The sequence below is a fragment of the Salmo salar genome, chromosome 20 (genome assembly GCF_965601325.2).
Source record: "Salmo salar chromosome 20, fSalSal1, whole genome shotgun sequence".
Taxonomy (NCBI): domain Eukaryota; kingdom Metazoa; phylum Chordata; class Actinopteri; order Salmoniformes; family Salmonidae; genus Salmo; species Salmo salar.
This window is the reverse complement of record NC_138310.1, coordinates 55,016,074-55,036,683: the sequence shown is the minus strand read 5'-3', so window position 1 is coordinate 55,036,683 and position 20,610 is coordinate 55,016,074. Positions and strand designations below refer to the sequence as shown.

General features: G+C 43.8%; 3 protein-coding genes across 6 annotated transcripts in view; 2 read left to right on the top strand and 1 right to left on the bottom strand.

Annotated features, from left to right (window-relative positions):
• The window catches only part of LOC106580848 (sodium/calcium exchanger 2), a 96,373-nt gene extending 87,107 nt beyond the window's left edge, over positions 1–9,266 (top strand). The window contains 2 exon segments of the mRNA XM_082966537.1: positions 1,050–1,328; positions 6,521–9,266. Coding sequence (XP_082822663.1) covers positions 1,050–1,328; positions 6,521–6,897 — 656 coding nt within the window. The 3' untranslated portion in view covers positions 6,898–9,266.
• The window catches only part of LOC106580850 (uncharacterized), a 25,460-nt gene continuing 6,602 nt past the window's right edge, over positions 1,753–20,610 (bottom strand). The window contains exons 2-8 of one of the 2 annotated variants that reach the window (XR_014381889.1): positions 4,652–6,890; positions 4,336–4,529; positions 3,829–4,144; positions 3,464–3,708; positions 2,482–3,220; positions 2,254–2,393; positions 1,753–2,148 (exon numbers count right to left, since the gene is read on the bottom strand). Coding sequence is in view for 1 of the 2 variants with exons in the window: in XM_014162334.3 (XP_014017809.2) it covers positions 3,041–3,220; positions 3,829–4,144; positions 4,336–4,529; positions 4,652–4,771 (810 nt within the window). In the remaining variant the exon portion in view is untranslated. Of the gene's footprint in view, positions 2,149–2,253; positions 2,394–2,481; positions 3,221–3,463; positions 3,709–3,828; positions 4,145–4,335; positions 4,530–4,651; positions 6,891–20,610 lie in introns of those variants that run through there. The other variant, XM_014162334.3, reaches the window with a different exon arrangement.
• LOC106580853 (uncharacterized) overlaps positions 20,290–20,610 on the top strand; it is a 5,017-nt gene continuing 4,696 nt past the window's right edge. For all 3 annotated transcript variants that reach the window (XR_006760973.1, XM_045703634.1, XM_014162338.2), the window contains exon 1: positions 20,290–20,503. The gene's annotated coding sequence lies outside the window, so the exon portion shown is untranslated. The remainder of the gene's footprint in view (positions 20,504–20,610) is intronic.

Genomic DNA, 20,610 nt, shown 5'->3' with positions numbered 1-20,610 from the left:
CAAAGGATCAGAGAATGAATCTAGTACTGAAAGCATAAGCTACAGCTAGCTAGCACTGCATAAAATGTGGTGAGTAGTTGACTCAAAGAGAAAGACCATAGTTCAACCGTTTTGGACAAATTAATTTCTTCAAAAATAAAGGAGAAGCGAGAGAGAGAAGATATTTAGTTCAATTTTCTTTCTCACTTTTACTTACTTCACTTGCAAATGCAGAAAGCTAGTTTTGCCTACTCAAACATCTGGCTCAAACAAATAGGGATGCTATGTTAGCTAGCTGGCTATGGCTATCCAACTCTGGAACTCTTCCAAGTCAAAGTAAGCTTTTGGTTTTATTATTTTATTGCCACCGGGACCCGCTGGTGTAACTGCTTGCTGACTGTACACTGTACTGCATGATTGTAGAAGGTTTTTTTCTCCCGGTCACAGACAGCTGATGTGTTGTGCACTGAAGTCCACAAGTGAAGCGAAAAGGTGTGCGAAGATGTGAGGAATATACAACGAGCAGTGATCATACTGTTTGAATGTGGCTGCTATGAAAGTGAACTGTGTTTGAGTGTGATTGTGTGTATTCATTCCTCCGATTCTGAAAATAAATAAATAAACTAAAAAATCTTAAACATAAGCAAACAGAATGAAACGGGGATAAACATACCTACATTTGTCCAATGTAAACTGTTGTTTGCAGCTGATGGACTACTGAGTACACCCTAGATCAGCTAGATGCAGGCAAGAGTGTGCAAGGTGGTATTGAATGTGTCACTGTCTGTCACTTTGATTTTTCTCACGACCTGTACACCTACGCTGTAAACTTTCATTCATATTCGAGTATCATGTAGTAGCCTAAATCTATCAACGTTACATTGAGCTGGGTGAATGGAATATGAGAGTCATCCAGTATTCTGTAATAGATAATAAGGCCATGCTCATACAAAATGTATTGTCCTCCCTCATCTTAAATGGCACCGACCACCACTGGTATGTGCCCGTGCATGAGTGCATGCGTGTGTTTGTATATGTGGCTCTTATGTTTTACTGTGTCCCCCTCCCAGGTGATGGTGATGACGATGATGAAGAGGGGCGTGAGGAGCGTCTGCCATCCTGCTACGACTACGTCATGCACTTCCTGACGGTGTTCTGGAAGGTTCTGTTCGCCTTCGTTCCGCCCACTGAGTACTGGAATGGCTGGGCCTGCTTCTTCGTGTCCATCTCGGTTATCGGCATCCTGACTGCTATCATCGGGGACCTAGCCTCCCACTTCGGCTGCACCGTGGGTCTCAGGGACACTGTCACTGCCGTGGTGTTTGTGGCTCTGGGTACTTCCATTCCTGGTGAGAGAGAAACTGAACAAAAATATAAACGCAACATGCAACAATTTCATTGATTTTACTGAGTTACAGTTCATATGAGGAAATCAGTCAGTTGAAATACATTTATTAGGCCCTTACCTATAGATTTCACATGACTGGGAATACAGATACCTTTAAAAAACATGGGCCTCACTGTATTTTTGTGGATTCAAATTGCCATCGATAAAATGCAATTGTGTTCATTGTCCGTAGCTTATGCCTGCCCATACCATAACCCCACCATGGGGCACTCTGTTCACAATGTTGACGTCAGCAAACCGCTCCCCCACACGACACCATACATGTGGTCTGCGCAGGGCTCTACGCTAACTATTTTCCCCAAGGAGTACATGCACTCCTAAATGAAAAAATGTAGGAGCACACAACGAAATTTAGGAGCACAGTGAAAAATGTAACAGTTTATTAACAAACAATTTATTACATACATATTTATATTGCCTGTGTGCGTGTACTAAGGTACACATCTGTGGAACAGCACATACCACCAAAATCACACATTGACCCATGCCTACTAGACGCAAAGGATATCAGTTGTCCAGCTGCTTTTGCATGTTGGCTGTCTGGCACGCTTAGAGGTCAGCCAACGGTCCACGGTAGGAGTGGGATCCAACTCCTCGACAGGAGGCCCCTCCAGGCTGATCCTCATCAGGTCTTCGGTGGTGGAGACCCCAAGGCAGCTTCTTGTCGAATTCTTAATCCGGTTCTGCGCAGAGAAGCCTCGCTCACACTGGGCGGCTGAAATGGGCAGCACCAGCATAAGCTGCACCAACTCCAGTATGTTCTAGGGAAAAGATTATATCTTTCAATTTCATTTAAACTCTTACCATTAACTTATCAAACCCAACCATAGGATACCATACATAACCACTCAGGACTGTTAGTCTACCTTGTAATTGTGCCTGTAAGGGGTCCTTTGTCAACATGGTCTCCCACAGGCCACTGTAGGACTTTTCCTTGAAATTGTGGCTGACCAGGATTTTCAGCCCCTGCCACTCATCCTGGATTGCAGCCATGTTGCACCCCAATCTGCAGGATTGAACAGAGCAAGTGAGTTTGCAAATATGCAAACATAACATTGTCTCATACGGCAATGCAGTGTCAAATAAATTCTTACCGCCTCCCGGGTGGCGCAAGGCACTGCATCACAGTGCTAGCTGTGCCACTAGAGATTCTGGGTTTGAGTCCAGGCTCTGTCGCAGCCGGCCGCGACCGGGAGGCCCATGGGGCGGTGCACAATTGGCCAAGCGTCGCCCGGGTTAGGGAGGGTTTGGCCGGCTTGGATATCCTTGTCTCATCGCCCACTAGTGACTCCTGTGGCGGGCCGGGCGCAGTGCACGCTGACACGGTCGCCAGGTGTACGGTGTTTCCTCAGACACATTGATGCGGCTGGCTTCTGGGTTGGATGGGCATTGTGTCAAGAAGCAGTAGGGCTTGGTTGGGTTGTGTTTCGGTGGACGCACGGCTCTCGACCTTCGCCTCTCCCGAGTCCGTACGGGAGTTGCAGCGATGAGACATGACTGTAACTACTACCAATTGGATACCACGAAATTTGGGAGAAAAAAGGGGTGAAAAATAAATAAATAAATTCTTGCCTCACGAGGCTTCTTGAAATGCCTCATCAGGTCTGCCACACCATCATCGCCAAAGGTGAGAAGGCTGACCTGGTCTTCTGGTCATGTGTCAGGGTTTAGCACTCTGAAAGACTCCACTGAGGTCTGGACACCCTCATCCTTCAGCAAACCACCAAACCTGGCTTTGAGATCATCCATGTTGATGGCCGCCTCCATGTGCTGCTTCAGCTGGGGATTGGCGAGGTCCGTGAAGCCTTTCAGATTCCCCTTCAGTGTTATTCTCTTTAACAGAAATACACACACACACACACACACACACACACACACACACACACAATGAAATGTCTGGCCATTTGTCTGTCTCCCATAAAAAAAATTAAGACTTCTCCACTGCATTTCCCTCCTTATCTCAAATTGTTCTATTGGGCAACGAATACATTGATTCTCACACTGAGAATCTGTCTTAATCATCGATTTTAATCATCAATTTCTCTTACATCCTAACAAGCTCTCATCCTAACACACCTGGAATCTCCTCTCATCACCCCGCTGCTGAGCAAGCATGGTATGGATCTTCTCCAGCATGCCTCCTGCCTTTGCCCTAAGCTTTAATGCTTCCAGTCTGGTCACTGTCTTCCTCAACTCTGACGTGGCTTGGGGGAGGATCAGGTCATTCCTCTGCAGGGTGAGGCTAAGTGAGGACAGCTCCTCAAACATGTCTGAAAGAAAATGGCAGAATACACGAGTGCATTCTCCATTTCCCGCTTTATCTGTTAAGTAGTGAGTAAATAAACTGTCACCTGTCAATTACTTGATTCTGAAAGTTCATTTGAGTCTTGAACCTATTTTTTAAAACTAGTGTGGTATTACATTTCCTGTGTAAAACTGACCTTCTTTGCCCGCCCTTGAACTTCCGCTGTTGTTGATGCTACGGCCAGGCGCTCCATGTGCTGCAGAACAACAGAGTACTGGCCTTCGTCAGTGGCAAGGTCCTTGTCTTGTCCATGCCGTAGGAACACTTTGAGGGCTATGTGGACATGGGGGATCCAGCGAGTTCCTTTGACGCTAGACGGTTGCCCGAGAACATAGAGCTCTCGTATGGATTTTCCGCTGAAGTGATACGTCTTCCATATCAGATTCAGAAGATCGTACACGACAGACACCTTTGGCTCTTTCTCCTGAATGGTCAGTATTGCCAGCTCTAGTCTGTGAAAGTCAGAACAGAATCTTCCAAACAATTCACCGTCTCCTTCCCCCCTGTCTCTTGTGCCAACAGAAAACAATAATTCTGTGGTATTTACCATTCCAGCACTTAGCGCACGCACACACACAGTATTGTTTAACATTCTCTAGCTAGCAAATAAAAGTAAATCATAGAGAATTTATTAGTTACATACCTATGTGGCATACAGTGGATTGGGATCATATGCCCCCCTGCCTCTCTCTGCAGGTGGGCAATCACTCCCCCACGGTGGCCCATGTTCACTGAGGCACCATCTGCCCCGAAGGAGATGCACTTCTTCAACCATGACCCTCCATCCTCCTCTGGGAAAAACAGCACGAAATGTGGCCTTGGTGGCATCCAAAACACCTCGATTGACAACGCAAAGAAAACAATTATACAAAAGTATTTCTGACAAACGAAATTATCTCCATTATGAATAATGATTCAACTTTACACAAGAATAAAGCCTATAAAGAGGAACAACATACCATTGGCATGAGAGTGCTCAAGTGTCTGTTGTCCGACCAGGAGATTGACTGGCTTCCCATCCTCCAACAAGCGTACGTAGACAATCTCGCATTCGGTGTTGGATATATCAGTGTCTCCATCTATTAGAACGGCAAGATACTTCGCGGCTTTCAGCTCCGCTGACAGACTCTCTTTCATTATGTCAGCAATTTGACCGATCATCTCCGCACATTTTACATCATTGTATGTAGGATTAATGTCAACTCCGTTTTTGTGGTGGAGTCTGATAAGCGGCACAAATTTGACTAAAGGTTCTTCTTATTTCGCAATGAAGTATGCGATGTTTATCTTTATTTTGTTTATTTTGTTCCTCAGAGGGCAGCACGACACCGTGCCTGACGGTTTCTCTCAACAGGTACAGATCTCTGCACTGGATATGCCGGCGCGAGATGTAATGTTTTGTTACGCTCTCTCTTTTCAGGTGCGGGTTTCCTGACACGAAAGACGAGCCCGCCTGTTTCTGCCCTCTACAATATTTGCAGAACATGACATTGTTTTCGAACTCTAGCCATGGGAACATTTTGAGCCAATTCGCATTGAATCTATATGTTCTCCCTCCACCGGCTACAGTGGACGTTGAAGTGACAGTGGGGGTCACGGTAGCATCCCTAACGTTAGCCGCCATGTCAACGTTAGCCGCCTCAGGTAAACCTTGTGAAGAGGCTTCATTAGTTGAACCTTGCGGCGAATCCCCCTCGCCGGATTCCTCTTTCTTCTCGTCTCTTTTTTTCGCTTAAAATAAAATTGAATGGGCTTCATCTTTAGCGATGTCTGCACGCTAACTTATAGCCTATACCGATACTATTTTCCAGTGTTGTTCACCTTTCTCTCTCTGACTGGACTGCGTCATCACAGAAAACTACTGTGGTTGGCGCATGCCGTTTGTGGAATGTGGGACTTTTAGTTTTTAAACAATTATCAGCGGGGGAAAAATAGATTACGGTAGGTTGTAATCTTTAATCGCACACTGTGCTCGTGAATATTTTTTCCGGTTCGCACATATCTATTTTTAGGGGCAAATGCGAGTGAAATAATCGCACTGTAGAGCCCTGGGTCTGCGGTGGTGAGGCCGGTTGGACACACTGCCAAATTCTCTAAAACGATGTTGGAGACGGCTTATGGTAGAGACATTGACATTAAATTCTCTGGCAACAGCTGTGGTGGACATTCCTGCAGTCAGCATGCCAATTGGGCGCTCCCTAAAAACATGGATCATCTGTGACATTGGGTTGTGACAAAACTGCACATTTTAGAGTGGCCTTTTATTGTCCCCAGCACAAGGTGCACCTGTGTAATGATCATGCTGTTTAATCAGCTTCTTGATATGCCACAACTGTCAGGTGGGTGGATTATCTTGGCAAAGGAGAAATTCTCATTAAAAGGATATAAACGAATGTGTGCACACAATTTGAGAGAAATAAGCTTTTTGTGCATATGGAACATTTCAGGGATCTTTTATTACAGCTCATGAAACATGTGACCAACACTTTACATGTTGCGTTTCTGTTTTTGTTCAGTGTATATCTTAATGTCATTTAAATACCATAACCAGTCCTCATTTTATGAGGGGTTAGGTATAAAGTTGCCAGTAATAGCATTACGGTTTGGGAAATTGCAGAACTTCCTGCTTTGCAGCTTGGCCAGTTAGTGAAATCCTTGTGTGTATGGTGTGACTACAACGAAATATGTTTGGTTACCTGTTGTGGTTGACTTATGACAACAGTATGACTAAGATGATGAAAGCCGTGATGACAGGTACTTCTCTCTCTCACTTCTTCACTTGTCTTTCTTCTCTCCCTACCTTCCCCCCCTCCTCCCTCCCTCTTCAGACACGTTTGCCAGCAAGGTGGCGGCTATGCAGGACCAGCACGCTGACGCGTCGGTGGGCAACGTGACGGGCAGCAACGCGGTCAACGTATTCCTGGGCATCGGGGTGGCGTGGTCGGTGGCGGCTGTCTACTGGAAGGTGCAGGGCAAGGAGTTCCACGTGGACCCGGGCTCCCTGGCCTTCTCCGTCACCCTCTTCACCAGCTTCGCCTTCATCTGCATGGGCGTGCTACTGTTCCGCCGGCGGCCCTCTATCGGGGGGGAGCTGGGCGGGCCGCGGACAGCACGCATCATCACCTGCCTCCTCTTCCTGGGCCTCTGGTTCCTCTACATCCTCTTCTCCAGCCTGGAGGCCTACTGCCACATAGAGGGCTTTTAGAGGACACATGAGAGCAGAGACAGGGCTACTAGTCAAAACACTGATATACATTATAGTTATTATAATACACACATCTACAACAGGACAAGGCCCAGGCCAAAGGTTGGGACCTGGTCATTGTCACTTGATCACTAATACCTAAGGGATCTATAGACATACACACACAATTACATACAAAACACATACACACACATACTGAAACAACTGTACATATAACTACATGCATGCGCAAACAAATGCAAATGTGGTCTCTCACCAAGACAAACACACACACATACAGTACTGTAACAAGGGCACCACACAGGTTGTGTGTGGCCTGGAGCCTGGATGACACCCAGTTAACATCAACCTCCTATTGCAGGCTCAAATGTTATACACACTCACTGGACAAATGAGGAAGAGAAGGAGAGAAAATAAAGTATTGGTCAAGGAAGTGATGAAGGAAGTAAGACAGGAGAGATTTCAAAGAAGGAAGCATATTCAGAATGTAAACCAGCATGTCGGAAAAGAGGGAGAGAGAAAGTGACAGGTGTGTAGAAACTAAGTGTTGCAGTGGCATTCTATTCATTCCAGCTGGCTGCGTAACATCGTTTTGGGTCCAGCTAGACTGCTTTAACTGAAGCAGGGTAGAGTGCCATGGGTTTTGTAGGGATGGCCATAGCTCTATCACTGGTGCAGCAGAGGCAAACCAGACTCAGTCCACTCGACTGAAAGTACAGTGGTGCAAAAAATACTTAATAGTCAGACTTGAGTAAAAGTAAAAAGTAAAAGTAAATGCTATACATCAAATTCCGTACATTAAACAAACCAGACAAATGTATTTTTTATGGACAGCCAGGGGCACACTCCAAAACGTACACATAATTTACAAACGCAGTATTTGTGTTTTGTGAGTCAGCCAGATCAGAGGCAGTAGGGATGACAACGTGTTATATTGATAGGTGCGTGAATTGGACCATATTGCTGTCCTGCCTGAGCATTCTAAATGTAACAAGTACTTTTGGGTGTCAGGGAAAAGGTATGGAAGTAAAAAATAACATATTTTCTTTAGTAATGTTGTTGAGTACACGTCAAAGTTGTCAAAAATATAAATAGTAAGGTAGAGAACACAGAACTCGTTTTTGGGGTAAGTTTAAAGTCAAAGTATTTTTACTTTGTTACTTTACACAACTGCGTAGTAGTGGAATGAGTCCATCTTCAGTCGCTATGACGGAGCACTATGAAAATGGTTGATCAATGAGTAAAATGTTTACATTTAGCAACGGGAGATACTGAGTAAAACAACAACAAAACTGAAAGCCCCAAGTTGCAGTTATAATTTTCTATAGAGAGGTGGGAATTCCGCATGACATTGAAACAATGTCTCAATGCTGTGTTGGTGTAAATACATGCTTATATACTATAGGAGAGTAGATGTATTTATGAGAGGGACTTCTCTACAGATATGGTAGAATGGGGTGGCCAATGGGAACAGATATAATGCATGGGGTTCAGAAACTAGTCACCACTCTCCAACTTGACAGGAAAATGACTTTTGGAGATAGCTTGTGTAAGTTATGGCTCCTCGACGAGACATCATTCTTTCTCATAACTACAATCCCATCCATTGAAGTTAAACAGAGCGATCCAGAGGGATTAAATATACATTTTCCTCATCTGTGGACTTCTGAATGAAGGGAAGACAGCGTTTCTGGAGGCACGACTCTGGATAACGAAAGTCTCACATCCAGCTCTTGAGGCTCTTACTGTTGTGTCTCACTGGACTTCAGATATTACAGTGGAGATCATAGATCTACATTCCACTCCAGCAGACAGTAGAGTCCTCCATCACCATCATGTTTGAGACATTGTACATTTTTATGACTTTTCTCAACCGCCATGAGAGTGAAACGATGATTTAGCAATGCAGGCACATTGATGGTGTAAATATTATTTGATGTTACTGTCCAAGGGTGAGTTACTATCCACTGAAGCACAGCACGACACATTCATCTCCTAGAAATATGATACTACAAGAGAGTGTATCGCTATCTAACGTATACTTTTCAAAAACAATCCTTTACCTGAATACAGGTATAAAGTCAACTTTACATATACAAACATACTGTATCCCTTTGGCGCCACGCTTGCTCAGTGGACAGTAACTATTCATTGTACTTTGGTGGATGTAAAGGTAAAAGCAGAGAGGGGTGGTGAGGTTGAGGGTAGCGTTTGTTTGATCCAAAATATATCAAATGTGAGGATATTGGCCACCTGTGTAAGACTTCAGGACCAAAAGTGTTCTGTACCGAGATGTTAATATTGTTGTTCATTCAATCGAAATCTATCAATATTTGTGAAGGGGAATAAAACGTTGCTCGTTTGTGATACTTGTGATGCTATAACGGAGCAACTTTTAGGTGTGGAGGGCTGTAAGTCTTTGCTGTGGAATAGTGGGTAGAGATGCATGACAGAATAATAGTGACAGCACGGCACCGGCATGGACAAAAATAATGATAATGATGCATGGGTGGTGACATGAGAATACAGTGTTTGTGTATTCCATGGGAGAATGGTTCACATAGAGCAAGACATCCAGACTGCAGCCAGACCTGTGAAGAGCATGCAGACTGCTTCTGCTTCTCACCTGTTAACAGTAAAGGCTGTTCTGGAAACATCCTAACCCAACCCCAGCTAATTGGCCCAAAATACAGCAACACTGGGCCACCATCAGTACCTAAGACCATGGCATATAAGTTATCTTATTTTGGAGTGAGGCTTACTGTACTCCAACTTGTCCAACAGTGTTAGTTCCAAATGCTCCTATTCTGGTTATTCTGGTTTCTTACCTTTTGAAATCCAAACCTCTCCGTTTGCGTAACAGTGAAACTGGGAGAGATTACATTTCAACCCATGGGTTCTCATCATGTTCTCATCAGGGACAGACTGTTATGCGGTAACTACAGATCGTCACTACAGTAATTCTGCGTCATACCCATTTAATGCCTTAAAGTCTAGTATTTAATCTTTTGTTTAATTTGACTTGTCTTGCACTTTGTTGAGTATGTGTATGCTTGGAGCGGGACCCCGAAACAAAATTGATTTGTGTGCAATATGTGGAACCAGTGGCAGATCAGATCTCTACTACTTAGCTAAGAAAAGTGGCAGAGGTAATATACACTATATATACAAAAGTATGTGGACAACCCTTCAAATTAGTGGATTCGGCTATTTCAGCCACACCCGTTGCTGACAGGTGTATAAAACCGAGCACACCGCCATGCAATCTTCATAGACAAACATTGGTAGTAGAATGGACTTACTGAAGAGCTCAGTGACTTTCAACGTAAGATAAGATGCCACCTTTCCAACAAGTCAGCTCGTAAAAATGTCTGGCCTGCTAGAGCTGCCCCGGTCAACTGTAAGTGGTGTTATTGTGAAGTGGAAACATCTAGGCGCAACAATGGCTCAGCCGGAAAGTGGTAGGCCACACAAGCTCACAGAACAGGACCGCCGAGTGCTGAAGCTCATAAAAATCTTCTGTCCTCAGTTGCAAAGCTCACTACCGAGTTCCAAACTGCCTCTGGAAGAAATGTCAGCGCAAGAACTGTTTGTCTGGAGCTTCATGAAATGGGTTTCCATGGTTGAGCAGCCGCACACAAGCCTAAGTTCACCATGCTCAATGCCAAGCGTCGGCTGGAGTGGTGTAAAGCTCGCCGCCATTGGAGCAGTGGAAACACGTTCTCCGGAGTGATGAATCACGCTTCACCATCTGGTTTGGTGGATGCCATGAGAAAGCTACCTGCTGGAATGCATAGTGCCAACTGAAACGTTTGGTGTAAAAGGAATAATGGTCTGGGGATGTTTTTCATGGTTTCGGGCTAGGCCTCTTAGTTCCAGTGAAGGGAAATCTTAGTACTACAGCATAGAATGGCATTCTAGACGATTCTGTGCTTCAAATTTTGTGGCAACAGTTTGGGGAAGGCCCTTTCCTGTTTCAGCATGACAATGCCCCCGTGCACAAAGCGAGGTCCATACAGAAATGCTTTGTCGAGATCAGTGTGGAAGAACTTGACTGGCCTGCGCAGAGCCCTAACCTCAACCCCATCGACCACCTTTGGGATGAATTGGAACACCAACGGCAAACCAGGCCTAATCGCCCAACATCAGTACCCGACCACACTAATGCTCTTGTGGCTAAATGGAATCAGGTCTCCGCAGCAATGTTCCAACATCTAGTAGAAAGCCTTCCCAGAAGAGTTGAGGCTGTTATAGCAGCAAAGGGGGGACCAACTCCATATTAATACCCATGATTTTGGAATGAGACCTTCGATGAGTAGGTGTCCACATACTTTAGGTCATGTAGTGTATGATTACATATAAACTGAAATAACATCTTCTTGAAAGATCCACTTAGGTATACTGTGTTTACTCTGGATTTGACTCTACTTTATAATATTTTGTTACTCCTGACCCATTCTCAATGAGATGAAAGTGCAATAAGTAAGATAGTGGGAGATGGGGAGGGGCAGTGAACTGTTAGAAGACTGTCCATGGTCCTTACATGTGGCTCAATCGCCTGACTTACTGAGTCGCTAAGAAAACATGTATAATAACAGAAGACAACAAGGCTGACACAAAATGGAGGTGTGCTTATCTCAGTATTGCCAGGTGTTCTGAGGTGGATATGGAGAGAATAGAACACAGCAGTGAGGCTCTGTCAATATGCTGCACAATACCAGAGACAGATGTTATATCGTATGAGAGTTTTCCCCAATTATTTTAGAGTTCAGGATAGTTGAACTCTAGTTGAACTGTAGCGTTGTCAGTGAGTACAACCAGTGAGAATGATTAACATTTAAATATTACAAATGCAAAAAGTGGATTAAAGAGTAATGACATTTTGGAAATAAAGTGAGTAAACAAACTGACCCCCTCAACTACAGATGTACTGATTCAAATAGCAACTTAATGAAATTGGAATGCACACTTAAGAATAGTTATGTATAAATATGGTTATTGTTGCTTGTATAACATACATAATATCAACAAAGATTTCAGTTACCTTGGCCCTCAGCGTTTACCCACTTGACAGTGTTAGTCAAGTTTTGAAAAGCAACTTTTAATCTCTTCAACAAAAAAATCCAGAAGTGACATTTTTCGATTTTCAAATGATATTGGTAATGGTGGAAGCACCATAGATGTAGCCACGATGGTTTAGGCAGGTAATAAAGAGACATTTAGATATTCCTGTAATTGTCCAATTTGAAGCCAAATTTCCCCTTGAACTGTTCATTTGATGTACCACTAGCTGATGTATCATTTCTCTCCTCCTAAATCACTGTGTCTTATGTTTTTGTACTCTACATGCACATTTATGTTGCCCAGATTATTTAAATTATTTATATTTATTAATGATATTTTATTGTTCAACATCTCCTTGAAGTAAACCATTTGAACCGTTACAATGTTTCAAAGAGAGTAGTTGCAATGTGCAAAAATATAAACCTGAATCTTCTTTGCGTTCATCTTGATGAGCAGTCAACTCAGCTCACTCAGTGGGAGTAAAACACTACTTTTCTCCAGTGTTTGTTGTGCCCTCTACCCACCAACATACAGTACCAGTCAAAAGTTTGGACACACCTACTCATTCAAGGGTTTTTCTTTATTTTTACTATTTTCTACATTTGTAGATTAATAGTGAAGACCTCAAAACTATGAAATAACACATATGGAATCATGTAGTAACCAAAAAAGTGTTAAACAAATCAGAAAATATTTTATATTTGAGATTCTTCAAAGTAGCCACCCTTTGTCTTGATGACAGCTTTGCACACTCTTGGCATTTTCTCAACCAGCTTCATGAGGTAGTCACTTGGAATGCATTTCCATTAATAGGTGTGCCTTGTTAATTTGTGGAGTTTGAGACAATCAGTTGTGTTGTGACAGGGTAAGGGTGGTATACAGAAGATAGCCCTATTTGTTAAAAGACCAAGTCCATATTATGGCAAGTACAGCTCAAATAAGCAAAGAGAAATGACAGACCATCATTACTTTAAGACATGAAGGCCAGTCAATTCTGAATATGTCAAGAACTTTAAAAGTTTCTTCAAGTACAGTCGCAAAAACCATCAAGCGCTATGATGAAACTGGCTCTCATGAGGACCGCCACAGGAATGGAAGACCCAGAGTTATCTCTGCTGCAGAGGATAAGTTCATTAGAGTTACCAGCCTCAGAAATGGCAGCCCAAATAAATGCTTCACAGAGTTCAAGTAACAGACACAACTCAACATCAACTGTTCAGAGGAGACTGCGTGAATCAGGCCTTTATGGTCGAATTGCTGCAAAGAAACCATTACTACAGGACACCAATAAGAAGAAGAGACTTGCTTGGGCCAAGAAACATGAGCAATGGACATTAGACCAGTGGAAATTTGTCTTTTGGTCTGATGAGTCCAAATTTGAGATTTTTGGTTTCAACCACCGTGTCTTTTTGAGACACAGAGTAGGTGAACGGATGATCTCCATATTTGTGGTTCCCACTGTGAAGCATGGAGGAGGAGGTGTGATGGTGATTTGCTGGTGACACTGTCAGTGATTTATTTAGAATTCAAGGCACACTTAACCAGCATGGCTACCAAAGCATTCTGCAGCTATACGCCATCCCATCTGGTTTGCGCTTAGTGGGACTATCATTTGTTTTCAACAGGACAATGACCCAACACACCTCCAGGCTGTGTAAGGGCTATTTGACCAAGGAGTGAGGGAGTGTTGCATCAGATGACCTGGCCTCCACAGTCATCCAACCTCAACCCAATTGAGATGGTTTGGGATGAGTTGGACCGCAGAGTGAAGGAAAAGCAGCCAACAAGTGCCCAGCATATGTAGGAACTCCTTCAAGACTGTTGGAAAAGCATTCCAGGTGAAGCTGGTTGAGAGAATGCCATGAGTGTGCAAAGCTGTTATCAAGGCAAAGGGTGGCTACTTTGAAGAATCTCAAATGTAAAAATATATTTGGATTTATTTAACACTTTTTTTAGTTACTACATGATTCTATATGTGTTATAATTGTAGTTTTGATGTCTTCACGATTATTCTATTATGTATAAAATAGTAAAAATAAAGAAAAACCCTTGAATGAGTAGGTGTGTCCAAACTTTTTATTTAATTAGCCTGAAGACTATCAAGTGAGATTAGCATGTTTACATAAAAATAGTAATGGACAGTGCAAGTATCTTGTCAGTTTGTTCAGCGTTGTGATATATAGAATGCCATTTACATTCATTGGGTTGGTTATGATATGCCTTTTCCTGAATAGAACTGGCTACAATGTTCAGTTTTTTAATGACTTCTAGTTAACTGTCTGGCTTTTGCCATTGCTGTAGACGAGATATCACTCCGATGTTTTATGTGTGTGCAGTAAATGTCATCCTATCTGCAAATGCATGAACCCCTTGTGTGTTAGCATGGTCTCTTATGGACGTCTAGGTTTACATATGGATCGAGTTGTCCCAAAACAGTTGCTCTTCTTGTCCTGTGTGGCTGCTTGCGTGGTCTGCTCACGCTTGCAACAAACTGAGCAATGTTCGACTTGGTCAAGCAGCAGGTGAATTGTTATTTTTTGATTACGTGTCTACAGTCTACTGATTTATTCACCAGCTACAAAAGCAGTGAAAAGAAAGCCTGACTTTTCCTGTCTATGTCTGAACGTCTCTGATCATTTGGTTGTCAGTTTGTTGGAGTATGATATTTCTTTGTCTGTTCGTGCCCCTCAACTTTCTGTATTGGGGTGATCCACCCCAGGTCTTGCTCTTTAATGTGTCCTTTGTGCAGTTTGATCTGTGAACCTTTCTCTCTGACTGACATTTGTATGGAATAGTGACTGACCTAAAGAAGATATGTGATATTTACATTCATTCAATACTGTAATAAATTATTTGAAAATTATATTGCATTTTTTTATGTAGGTAAAAACAAAGGAAAACTATGGCATGAGGTGTAATGTGTTCAGAAAAAACAAATATGTAATCAACTCAAGTTGACCATGTTGAATATAGTTTATTTATTTTCAACGCTTACTGTGTCGGTGTAACCCTTTTTTATATTAGAACTTGAACACAAGTGACAGACATTGACAACTTAAATTACAAGTCATTGAGTAGGCTGCCATTCAAGACTTTCTCTCCTTATACACTGAACAAAAATATGAATGCAACATGCAACAATTTCTAAGATTTTACTGAGTTACAGTTCAAATAAGGAAATCAGTCAATTGAAAACAATTCATTAAGCCCTAATTTATGGATTTCATATGACTGGGAATACAGATACGCATCTGTTGGTCACAGCTACCTTTTTAAAAAAGGTAGGGGCGTGGATCAGATAACCAGTCAGTATCTGGTTTGACCTATTTGCCTCATGTAGCGCGACCCATCTCCTTCGCAAAGAGTTGATTAAACTGTTGATTGTGGCCTTTGGAATGTTGTCCCACTCCTCTTCAATGGCTGTGCTCAGTTGCTGGGTATTGGCGGGAACTGGAACATGTGGTCGAACACGTCGATCCAGAGCATCCAAAACATTCTCAAAGGGTGATATGAGTATGTGAGTATGCAGACCATGGAAGAACTGGGACATTTTCAGCTTCCAGGAATTTGTACAGATCCTTGCAACATAGGGCAGTGCATTATCATGCTGAAACCTGAGGTAATAGTGGGCCTCAGGATCTCGTCACAGCATCTCTGCATTTCAATTGCCATCAATAAAATGCAATTGTGTTTGTTGTCTATAGCTTATGCCTGTCCATACCATAACCCCACCGCCACCATGGGGCACTCTGTTCACAACATTGACATCAGCAAACCACTCGCCCACAAGACACCATACACGCTGTCTGCCATCTGCTGGTACAGTTGAAACTGGGATTCATCCCATGAAAAGCACACTTCTCTAGTGTGCCATTGGCCTTCGAAGGTGAGCATTTACACACTGAAGTCGGTTACGATGACGAACTGCTGTCAGGTCAAGACCCTAGTGAGAACGACGAGCACAGATTAGGGCTCCCGAGTGGCAGAGCAGTCTAAGGCACTGCATCTCAGTGCTAGAGGTGTCACTACAGACCCTGGTTTGATTCCAGGCTGTATCACAATTGGCCGTGATTGGGAGTCCCATAGGGCGGCGCACAATTGGCCCAGCGTCGTCTGGGTTTGGCCAGGGTAGGCCATCATTGTAAATAAGAATTTATTCTTAACTTGTCTTGCCTAGTTAAATAAAGGTTAAATTAAAAGATGAGCTTCCCTGAGATGGTTTCTGACAGTTGATGCAGAAAGTCTTCCATTGTGCAAACCCAGTTTCATCAAATTCTCTAGGAACACCTCTGGTGGACATTCCTGCCGTCAGCATTCCAATTGCACGCTCCATTGGATATCGCCAACTTCCACGAATGATATAACATGTAGGGAGAACCCCAATTCATTTTGCATAATTAAACCAACAAGTGAAAGTTCCAGAGGTCAAGTAAGAGATGTCTGAGATGTCTGTGGCATTGTGTTGTGTGACAAAACTCCACATTTTTAGAGTGGTCTTTTACTGTCACCAGCTCAAGGTGGAGATGCCGGAGGAGATGGCCGCCGTTTTACGGTCTCCTAACCAATTGTGCTATTATGTGGTTTTTTTCGCTATATTTGTAAATTTTTTGTACATAATGTTTCTGCAACTGTATTTTACGGCAGAAAAGAGCTTCTGGATATCAGGACAGCGATCACTCACCTCGGATTAGACAAAGATTTTTTCAACAACAACAACAACAAGCAGGATTCACACGACATTCTCCAAACACCCCACAGGGCAGACATCCCAATTATTCGCAAAAGGAAGCGACGCAGAGGACGACGAGCCGGATGCCTTGTCCGGACTCGCAGAAGGCATCAAGGAAAGCTGCTGTTATCGTCAATATTACTCGCCAACGTGCAATCATTGGGCAATAAACTAGACGAGGTACGATCACGAATATCCTACCCACGGGACATCAAAAACTGTAATATCCTATGTTTCACGGCATCGTGGCTGAATGACGACATGGATATTCAGCTAGCGGGATACACGCTGCACCGGCAGGATAGAACAGCACAGTCCGGTAAGACGAGGGGGGGCTGTCTGTGCATATTTGTAAACAACAGCTGGTGCACAAAATCTAAGGAACTCTCTAGATTTTGCTTGCCCGAAGTAGAGTATATTGTGATAAATTGCAGGCCACACTACTTGCCTAGAGAGTTCTCAGCTATACTTTCATGGCTGTTTATTTACCACCACAGACAGATGCTGGCACTAAGACCGCACTCAGTCAGCTGTATAAGGAAATAAGCAAACAGGAAACCACTCACCCAGAGGCGGCAATCCAAGTGGCCGGAGACTTTAATGCAGGGAAACTTAAATCAGCTCTACCAAATCTCTATCAACATGTTAAATGTGCAACCAGAGGGAAAAAAATTCTAGATCATCTGTACTCGACACACAGAGACGCGTACAAAGCTCTCCCTCGCCCTCCATTTGGTAAATCCGACCACAACTCTATCCTCCTGATTCCAAGCGAAAATGAAAGCAGGAAGCACCAGTGACTCGGTCTATAAAAAAATTGTCAGATGAAGCAGATGCTAAACTACAGGACTGTTTTGCTATCACAGACTGGAACATGTTCTGGGATTCTTCCGATGACATTGAGGAATACACCACATCAGTCACTGGCTTTATCAATAAGTGCATTGAGGACGTCGTCCCCACAGTGACTGTACGTACATACCCCAACCAGAAGCCATGGATTACAGGCAACATTCGCACTGAGCTAAAGGGTAGAGCTGCCGCTTTCAAGGTGCGGGACTCTAACCTGGAAGCCTACAAGAAATCCCGCTATGCCCTGCGACAAACCATCAAACAGGTAAAGCGTCAATACAGGGCTAAGATTGAATCATACTACACCGGCTCCGACGCTCATCGGATGTGGCAGGGCTTGCAAACTATTACAGATGGAAGCACAGCCGTGAGCTACCCAGTGACACGAGCCTACCAGACGAGCTAAATCACTTCTATGCTCGCTTCGAGGCAAGCAACACTGAGGCATGCATGAGAGCATCAGCTGTTCTGGACGACTGTGTGATCACGCTCTCTGTAGCCGACGTGAGTAAGACCTTTAAACAGGTCAACATACACAAGGCTGCGGGGCCAGACGGATTACCAGGACGTGTGCTCCGGGCATGTGCTGACCAACTGGCAGGTGTCTTCACTGACTTTTTCAACATGTCCCTGATTGAGTCTGTAATACCAACATGCTTCAAGCAGACCACCATAGTCCCTGTTTCCAAGAACACAAAGGCAACCTGCCTAAATGACTACAGACCCGTTGCACTCACGTCCGTAGCCATGAAGTGCTTTGAAAGGCTGGTAATGGCTCACATCAACACCATTATCCCAGAAACCCTAGACCCACTACAATTTGCATACCGCCCAAACAGATCCACAGATGATGCAATCTCTATTGCACTCCACACTGCCCTTTCCCACCTGGACAAAAGGAACACCTATGTGAGAATGCTATTCATTGACTACAGCTCAGCGGTCAACACCATAGTACTCTCAAAGCTCATCACTAAGCTAAGGAACCTGGGGCTAAACACCTCCCTCTGCAACTGGATCCTGGACTTCCTGACGGGCCTCCCCCAGGTGGTGAGGGTAGGTAGCAACACATGCTGATCCTCAACACTGGAGCTCCCCAGGGGTGCGTGCTCAGTCCTCTCCTGTACTCCCTGTTCACCCACGACTGCATGGCCAGGCATGACTCCAACACCATCATTAAGTTTGCTGACGACACAATAGTGGTAGGCCTGATCACCGACAACGACGAGAGAGCCTATAGGGAGGAGGTCAGAGACCTGGCCGGGTGGTGCCAGAATAACAACCTATCCCTCAACGTAACCAAGACTAAGGAGATTATTGTGGACTACAGGAAAAGGAGCACCGAGCACGTCCCCATTCTCATCGATGGGCTGTAGTGGAGCAGGTTGAGAGCTTCAAATTCCTTGGTGTCCACATCAACAACAAACTAGAATGGTCCAAACACACCAATACAGTCGTGAAGAGGGCACGACAAAGCCTCAGGAAACTAAAAAGATTTGGCATGGGTCCTGAGATCCTCAAAAGGTTCTACAGCTGCAACATCGAGAGCATCCTGACCGGTTGCATCATTGCCTGTTACGGCAATTGCTCAGCCTCTGACCGCAAGGCACTTCAGAGGGTAGTGCGTACGGCCCAGTACATCACTGGGGCAAAACTGCCTGCCATCCAGGACATCTACACCAGGCGATGCCAGAGGAAGGCCCTAAAAATTGTCAAAGACCCCAGCCACCCCAGTCATAGACTGTTCTCTCTACTACCGCATGGCAAGCGGTACCGGAGTGCCAAGTCTAGGACAAAAAGGCTTCTCAACAGTTTTTACCCCCAAGCCATAAGACTCCTGAACAGGTAACCAAATGGCTACCCGGACTATTTGCATTGTGTGTCCCCCCCAACCCCTCTTTTACGCTGCTGCTACTCTCTGTTTATCTTATATGCATAGTCACTTTAACTCTACATTCATGTACATACTACCTCAATTGGCCCGACTAACCAGCACTCCCGCACATTGGCTAACCGGGCTATCTGCATTGTTGGCGGGTAGAGGGACACCCCTTTTTACGCTACTGCTACTCTCTGTTCATCATATATGCATAGTCACTTTAACCATACCTACATGTACATACTACCTCAATAAGCCTGACTAACCCGGTGTCTGTATATAGCCTTGCTACTCTTATTTTCAAATATATTTTTACTGTTGTTTTATTTCTTTACTTACACACACACACACACACACACACACACACACACACACACACACACACACACACACACACACACCTGTTTTTCGCACTATTGGTTAGAGTCTGTAAGTAAGCATTTCACTGTAAGGTCTACACTTGTTGTATTCGGCGCATGTGACAAATAAACTTTGATTTGATCATGCTGTTTAATAAGCTTCTTGATATGCCACACCTGTCAGGTAGATGGATTCTCTTGTTAACTAGAAATGCTCACTAACAGGATGTAAACAAAATTGTGCTCAAAATTTGAGACAAATAAGCTTTGTATGCATATGGAACATTTCTGGGATCTTTTATTACAGCTCTTGAAACACTTTACATGTTGCTTTTACATTTTTTTTTCAGTATATCTCAATCTCAAATAATTCAATATATGGAAAATTGTAGGTCTAAAATCAAGACTTCCCTCAAACCTGTATGGCAGATTGGGGGCAAGAGGATGGTCAGTTTGCCAAGGCCGATAATAACCATCATAACCAATGTGAAGAAAACACATGACCTCACTGTAGCGAGGCGCGTTACTGCGCAAGTGCATTCTTGCACGGGTAGTCTGACAGAACGGCGAATAGGTTTGTTGCCTAGCGAAGAATTTGAAATCCAGTTAAATAAGTAATCAAAATAAGAAATACTTTAAGATTGAATACGTTTCGCCCATGTTTTATTTCTGTAAATTGAGCAGAGACTGATAAATCAATCGCCGAACTGTTTGGGGATAAAGGTAATCGGAAGGACGCCATTGTTTACTTGATCTAGCTAGTTTGATAACGTTGTTTCTATCTAGCGAGCTATATTGTCTCTGGTTAATTTGAGTATGGCACTAGCGAT